Here is an 8,155-nt window from a genome sequence, read left to right on the forward strand (position 1 = left end):
TTTCTATAAAAACCTTATATGCCCTAAGGACATAACATACAACTATTACCCTGTGCGACATGGGGGGGGGGGTTGTCATCGTCAACTACCTAATTTCCGGAGTTTTAAACTGTGTTACACCAAATGACTGTCTTAAAATTTTGATTGGATGTGTTTGGGGAAAAGGTGGGCGTGAGAGGGGGGTTAGTTGCCTTCCAATCACTTTCAAATATTTCAAAGGACACTAGACCTTTGAATTTCCAATCAAATGAGCCCTTTTTCAAGTTTCTACGACAAAGTCTTCAATAAAAACCTTATATGCCCCCAGGGGATAACTTATGCTCTGGGGGGGGGGGGGTGTTATCCTCAAAGACCTAATTTTCAGAACTTTCAACTACGTTGAACAAAATGGCTATCTGAAAATTTTGATTGGATGTGTTCGGAGAAATGGTGAGCGTAAGAGAGAGTTAGTTACCCTCCAATCACTTTCGACTATTAAAAAGGGCACTAGCCCTCTCAATTTCCAATTAAATGAGCCACTTTTGAAGTTTCTACGACAAGGCTATCTATAAAAATCTTATATACCACAAGGCATAACTTACAACCTTTGCCCTGGGGGCTGTGGTGGTTTGTCATCCTCAAAAACATAATTTCCGGAACTTTAAACTACGTTGCTCAAAATAGCTATCTCAAAACATTGATTGAATGTGTTTGGGGAAATGGTGGGCGTGAGAGGGGTGTTAGTTGCTCTACATTCCCTTTCGGCTATTAAAAAGGGCACTAGCCCTTTCAATTTCTAATCAAATGAGCCCTTTTTGAATTTTCTACGACACAACTGTCTATAAAAACCATATATGCCCCCAGGACATAACTTACAACCCTTACCCTGAGGGCTGAGGGGGAGGGGGGGTCATCCTTATCCTCAAAGACCTAATTTCCAGAACTTTCAACTGCGTTGAAAAAAATGGCTGGCTCAAAATTTTTATTGTGTGTGTTTGGGGAAATGGTGGGCATGGGAGGGGGGTTAGTTGTCCTCCAGTTACTTTCAAGCATTGAAAAGGGCACTAGCCGTTTCAACTTCCAATCGAATAAGCCCTTTTTGAAGTTTCTATAAAAACCTTATATGCCCCCAGGGCATAACCTACAACCCTTGCCTTGAGGGCTGTGGGGGGGGGGGGGGATTGGATGTGTTTGGGGAAAGGCGTGAGAGAGGGGTTAGTTGCCCTTCAATCACTTTCGACTATTAAAAAAAGCACTAGCAATTTGAATTTCCAATCGAATGAGCCCCTTTTGACGTTTCTAAGAAAACGTTTTCAATAAAAATCTTATATGCCCTCAGGGCATAACATATAACCCTTGCCCTGAAGTCTATGGGGGGGAGTTTCCTACTCAAAGATATAATTTCCAAAACTTTCAACTAGATTGAACAAAATGGCTATCTCAAAATTTTGATTGGATGTATTTTGATTGGGCGTGGAAGGGGTGTTAGTTGCCTTCCAATCATTTTCGACTGTTAAGGAGGGCACTAGCCCTTTCGATTTCTAATTGAATAAGCCCTTTTAGAAGTTTCTTCGACAATGCTTTCTATAAATACCTTATTTACTCCAAGCACATAACTTACAATCCGTGCCCGAAGAGCTGTGGGGGTGGGGGTTGTCATCTTCAAAGTCCTAATTTTCAGAATTTTGAACAACGTTGAGCAAAATGGTTATCTTTAAATTTTGATTGGATGTGTGTGGGGAAAAGGTGGGCGTGAGAGGGGGGTTAGTTACCCTCCAATCCCATTTGACTATTAAAAAGGACACTAGCACTTTGAATTTCCAATCGAATGAGCTCTTTTTGGAGTTTCTACGACATCGTTTTCTGTAAAAATCTTATATGCCACCAGGGCATAACTTAAAACCCTTGCCCTGAGGGTTGTGGGGGAGTGTCATCCTCAAAAACATATTTTCTATGTGGAAATCAACTATGCTGAACAAAATGGTTTTCTCAAAATTTGGATTGGATGTCTTTGGGAAAATGGTCGGCGTGGAAGGGGTGTTAGTTGCCTTGCAATCACTTTCGACTATTAAAAGGGCACTAGCCACTCCAATTTCCAATCGAATGAGCCATTTTCGAAGTTTCCACGACAACTCCTTCGATACGAAGTGCCCTGGTCAAAGACCAAGAAACCAACAAATAATAATACATTGTGCCCACATCATTCTTTACTTAGGCAGCGCTATTGCGCTGCCTATGAGTATTATTTTTTTTTACCAGAGGCACTTCATATGGAAGGGGTCGTCGTATAAACTTCAAAGGGGGTTCATTTGATTGGAAATAGAGTTCTAGTACCCTTTTTAAGGGTCATTCGATTGAATTTCTTGTGACATATTATCTCGATTTATCAGTAGTTGTACCAAACCAATCGTGCTCAAAATCCTCCTCAGGGATGCTTACTTCTTCACTTTCACTTCTTTGCTTACTTCTCAGGGATGCTTACTTCTTCACTTTTTACTTCTTTTCACTTTCAGTGAAGAAGTAAGCATCCCTGAGGAGGATTTTGAGCACAATTGGTTTGGTATAACTACTGATAAATCGAGATAATAATTCACAAGAAAATTATTTGTAAATTTCTTAAAGTGTTGCTGTATCTGTGGTAAACAAAAACAAGTGTATCTGTTTCTTCTGAATAAGTGAAGTTACATAATTGCTAAATAGGGCATAGTTGCCAAATTTAGCCAATGTTATATTTTAATACTATCCCAGATTACGTTGACTCAGCTGTTTTTCGCGCATTTTCTGCGATATAATTCAGGCTGCATTTTTTGGAGATAGCATGTACAGAAGTGAGCAATGACGAACATTCAAGAGGCTGTACAGTACTAGCGGGATTTTTTTTTTATCCTTAAACTGCTGGGATAAGGTGTTTTGTATGTTGCACTTCCCACAGGTCTTATCTACTGCTGGATCTTTAAAGCTTTTAACGCTGGTGTTGCCAAATTGCAGAGAATTGAAAATTGAAAGAATATTGACATTACCCATCTTGTCTGTAGTTTAGAATGCTGCCCAAAACAAACAATAAGAGAATCTGGGCAAGTCCTAAAAAGAATGAGCATGAATGTGGTAGCTGTCAGGTTCAACTTGATAAACATTCTTTGGCTTATCATGTGACAGTTGTGACAAATGGTTAGGCACAGTGTGTATCAGGATCTCACAGTCAGAATATGTGCTGTTCAGACAAATGACTGATAGACTCATGTGTGAACAGTTTTGCCGGTTTGTATTGTTAGTGGGAACATCAGCCTAGGCTCAGACACCACCCAAAAGCTAATTGAATCAAATGTCTCAAAAGCTGTAACTGCCTTGTTTAATCAGTTCCAAGTAGATCTCAAGCAAGAACTATTAAACATGAATAGTAGGATCTTGAACTTAGAAAGTGCTGTTGCAAACAAATGCTCCCTAGCCAAGGTGTAAACTAAAATAGAAAACATAGTTAAAAGAAAGCTGAGCCAGTCTCATAGTGACAGTACAAAGAAGTTTGGAAGTGACATGAGAAATATCATTTGTGAGGACAGAGAAAGACAGAAACGTCAGCCTAACATTGTGGCATATGGAATACCAGAATCATGTGAAGAGGCTGCTGACATACAAATGTTTATTCAAGACCATCTTGCCCAAACATAAAACCTGCCATCTGTCAAGGTTCTGAAACCACAGCAACTTTGAAACAATTCTCCAGAACCAAGTTCTTTTCCTCACAAACAGTTACAAGGTTAAAAAGGAGATTGTAATCAAGAGAGCTGAAGGGGAACGTGTTGTTTCACTTTGATTGCACAAAGGCAGAGAGAGAAAAGTGAAAACTGAATCAGACTTCAAAAAATGGGGGTGCAATGGAGCATTGACTCCATTGCCCACTGAAACAAGCCAAACAGTAAATTGTTTGTTTTCTAGTAGTATTAGTATTGATGATGATATTAGTAATACTTTCCATTCTTGCTCAAGCTCTAGCTCAACAAACACAAGTTATAAAAGTTTACCAAAAGCAATACACAATAACAACCCAGTCAGTGGAAAGAAAGTGTTGAAACTGCTTTCCACAAACATTGATACATTAACAAAAAAGTTTCCGGTACTGAAATTGGTAGCCACCACTGAAGATTATGATATACTGTGTATTTGCAAAGTGACCCCCAAGAACTCCAGCAACACACTGGCAGAAAACCATATCAGGATACCCAGATATCACCTGTTCTCAAATTTGTCTATTAACCCCAGGAGAGGCACTGCCATCTACACAAAGGAGGAAATACAGGTTAGAGATTTATCTTTCAATTATGATTATTCCCCTTGAATTGAGAGTGTTTTGTCAGCATGATTAATGAGGAAAAACCATTACTGATAGGTTTTATATATAGAAGCCCCAGTTGTCCAGATACCCTTGCATCTTACCAAGCTCTAATTCAGTTTGCTGAACAAGCATCCAATAATGATAATCAGGACTTAATTCTTCTTGGAGACCTAAATCTACTGGATGTCATATGGGTTGAGGGATTGGGTTATCAGTAAAGTTCCATTGTCAGTAGCCCATTTGTTGAATATTTGGGTAGCAATAGATTATATCAGATAATAGACCAACCAAACCTAGTATAAAAATAACCAAATGCCATCCCTACTAGATTTGAGAATCACTAACAACCAAAGACTGTTAGTGAACACAAAGAACTTCCCCCTGTTGGAGCCAGAAACCATGTCTGCATCTACCATGACTTGCTGCTTAGACAACAGAAAAACAATTGCACTAAATGAACTTACACCAACTACAGCAAAATCAGGGAGATAATACACACAGTAGAATGGGACCAAGTTATTGTCAAGGGTGACATTGAGCTAGCCTGGCAAAATTTTTTAAATACTCTACTCCAAGCTGAGAGGACATGTGCTTCATTTTCATTCACGAAGGCACCAAAAACACTGCCACAACTGAACCAGCCTATTAAAAGGGCTATGAACTGTAAGAAGGTTTTTTCAAAATATAAGAAATGCAAATGCACACACCCATGGGATCGTTTTGCAAGAGCAAGGAATAAACTGAGGCAACCAACTAGACACTTCATAGCTGACTATGAAGATAACTTGGCATTAAACATCAAAGACAATCCAAAGAGGTTCTTGAGATACATATATGCTAAAGATAAGAGTGGACAAACTATCCCATTCCTGCTTGACCCTGAAGGAAAAAAGCTGGAAGATCTGGAGGACATTGCAAATTTGCTGAACAACACATTTGCATCCAATTTCCCACTGGAGCCTACTGACAAGCCACCATCCCCTGCCCCTGGGTGGCCAAGCACCCTATGCCAAAAATTTACATCACAATGGACAATATTAAGAAAAGTCCAGATCCTAACAAAGCAAAAGGCCCAGATGGTATACAACCCAGGCTCATAAAAGAACTTGCAGATATAGTAGCTGAGCCACTCTGTTCACTATTCAAGCTGTCTCTTCAGACTAGTAGCCTACCTGCAGATTGGTCGACAGCCATAATTACTTCAATATTCAAGAAAGGATCTACAACAAAGTCTGAGAACTATCTACCTATTAGCCTGACCAAAGTTGTGGCCAAACTTATTGAAGGGATAGTCAATGATGCAATCATAGTGCATATGACTATGAATGGCTTTCTTTTTGGTGGTCAGCATGGCTTCAGGAAAGGCATGTCTACTGAAACAAATCTTATACTTGCTTACGAATCTGTAACTGATATGCTGGAACAGGGTATCCCAGTCAACTTATTTCTACTGGATCAAGCTAAATGTCTCACTGCTACCTGATGATCAATTTGAGAAGGTCCTTGTTTTTCTCAAACTTCTCTTTGCTTTTACCAGCAAGCTGTTTAGCTCAACTTTGATATCTGTTCTTATCCTTCAGTTTCCTTTTTCTTACTTGTGAAACCATTACAATAAATAATTTTCTTATGGGGTTAAATTTTGTGAAACACTTTGTTTAAGTCTTGTATCAAGTATCCAAAACCTAACAAAAAATAGAACTAATTTTAAAATTTTCAGGTATTTTACTAGTTATAAATAAAAAGATTAAAATTATTGTTCAGATACCATAAATATTTTTGCAGTTTATAACTTTAGTGATTGTGAAACGAAAAGTAAAATAATATAAAAATTGATTTTTTCAATTTTTATGTGATGTCACTCATTACGTCATATATGGTTATTAGTACACAATTGGTGTTAGATATTACATCACGTCACTTATTACTTCATATATGGCTGTGATTGCTTAAAAAGTCAAATATCTTTGAAAAGACTGCAGTATGAAAAGACATCAAAAATGAAATCTTTTTGTAAAAAGTGATTCTATCTTTAAATTGTTTTGTTTTTTGATAAAGAAAGGCCCTAGAGCTTTTAATTTCTGTTCAAATAAGCCCTTTCGCAAAACTCTAGGACCTCTGGGTCAATACGATCACCCCTGGTAAAAAAAAGGCAAACAAATAAATATGCATCCATGATCTTTCTTCTGGCAAAAAATACAAAATTCCACATTTTTGCAGATAGGAGCTTAAAACCTCTACAGTAAGGTTCTCTGATATGCTGAATCTGATGATGTGATTTTCATTAAGATTCTATGACTTTCAGGGGGTGTATTTCTCTTTTTTTGAAAACAAGGCAAATTTTTTCAGGCTTGCAACTTTTGATGGATATGAGTAAACTTGATGAAACTTATTTATTTAAAATCAGCAAAAAAATCCAATCTTTAGATGTATCTATTGATATTAAAATACCATTTTTAGAGTTTCAATTACTGTTGAGATGAGTCACTCTTACTATACAGTTCATTACCATGAACTGTTTGATCAAGCTGTCAGTATATGAGATAGACAATGACGTTGCCTAGTGGATTCACAGCTTCTTATCCAACAAAACCCAGGTTGTTGCTGTATATTATAAAAGAGGTGACCTCATCTACTCCACACCAGTTCAGATTAAGAATAGTGTCCCCCAAGGTACCAAATTAGGCCCAACATTGTTTAACCTTTATGTAAATGATGCTCCTGAGGTGGCCAAGAATGGCTTGGAACTGTATGCAGACAAATCCAGCAGCCTCTCTCGAAAATTTCCCTCCTCTGCAAGAAGATCTCAACAACCTCTGTCTGTTGGCAACAACCTGGATGCTTGAGTTTAACCCACACAAATGCTAAGTCCTTCATCTTGGTCTAAACAATCCCTGTCATAGTTATCACATGATTGACTCTGCAGGTGCCAATATGCCCATTCAGAGTGCTGAGGAAGAGCATAATCTTGGGGTATTAATTGACAATAAGCTTAAGTTTCACAGTCACTCTTGGAACCAAGCAGCTAAGGCAAATATGGTCCTTGGTTTGATCAAGTGTTCAGTAACAAGTCTCTAACCCAGACTTATCAAGAAACTTTACGCAGCCCTTGTTTGTCACTATCTTGAGTTTGGCATGTTGGTTGCCAACCCACACTTTTAAGTGTGACATAGAGATTCTCAAGAAGGTACAGAATAGAGCAACCAAGCTCCCTTTTTGCCAAAAAAACAAATCTCCTACAACCAACAACTAGAAAAGCTTGACCCACCTACCCTAACATAGGCTACCATAGAGATAGAGGAGATGTCATCCTTGCATTTAAGATGATGACCAGTGACGCCGTTAAGCCTGTTTTTGATCACAGTGAATACACCAAAACACAAGGAAATCCCATAAAACTGCATCAAAAATTTAGCAGAAAGCATGAGAAGTTCAACTTCTTCACCAATTGCGTTGTTCCACTGGGGAATTCCCTCAGCGAATCTACTGTGTTGGCCAGATTAGTTAATAGCTTCAATGTTGGTGTTGACTGTGATTGGAGCAGCAAGTCATTCAAGACACAGTGAGAGTAACCAGCATCATTAAGCAGGGTCTATTAGGTGCCACTTGCCCTCTTTAGCCCCCGAATACACCTGACAGCTGATATATCTAGTGACTCCCAACAAGGAAACCAAACTGTCCTGTAAATATGAAAATTGTGTTAATTGTCCTGCTGTTATGAACTGTTGTCCTGTATATATGTAAATAGTGATAATCCAACTGTGACATGAAGAGTCAATGTTACCTGGCAACATCTACAGGCTCTTCAACCTTAGTTGCTAGAAGATGTAATTTAAGTTATTTAAAATG

At 38.4% G+C, this 8,155-nt stretch overlaps 1 protein-coding gene across 1 annotated transcript; it reads left to right on the top strand.

Moving 5' to 3' along the window:
- The first annotated feature begins 5,336 nt into the window (after positions 1-5,336).
- LOC148939935 (uncharacterized) lies at positions 5,337-5,792 on the top strand. Its single transcript, XM_089106039.1, has one exon. It carries the CDS (start codon positions 5,337-5,339, stop codon positions 5,790-5,792), a length of 456 nt encoding a protein of 151 aa, XP_088962165.1.
- The last annotated feature ends 2,363 nt before the right edge of the window (positions 5,793-8,155 follow it).

This window comes from Artemia sp. Qi Xiang Cuo, chromosome 20, assembly GCF_049724085.1.
Source record: "Artemia sp. Qi Xiang Cuo chromosome 20, ASM4972408v1, whole genome shotgun sequence".
In the NCBI taxonomy this organism is placed as follows: domain Eukaryota; kingdom Metazoa; phylum Arthropoda; class Branchiopoda; order Anostraca; family Artemiidae; genus Artemia; species Artemia sp. Qi Xiang Cuo.

What these genes read in the sequence shown, in the direction of transcription:
- LOC148939935 (XM_089106039.1), top strand. Translation starts at nt 5,337, where the DNA reads ATGGACAATATTAAGAAAAGTCCAGATCCTAACAAAGCAAAAGGCCCA.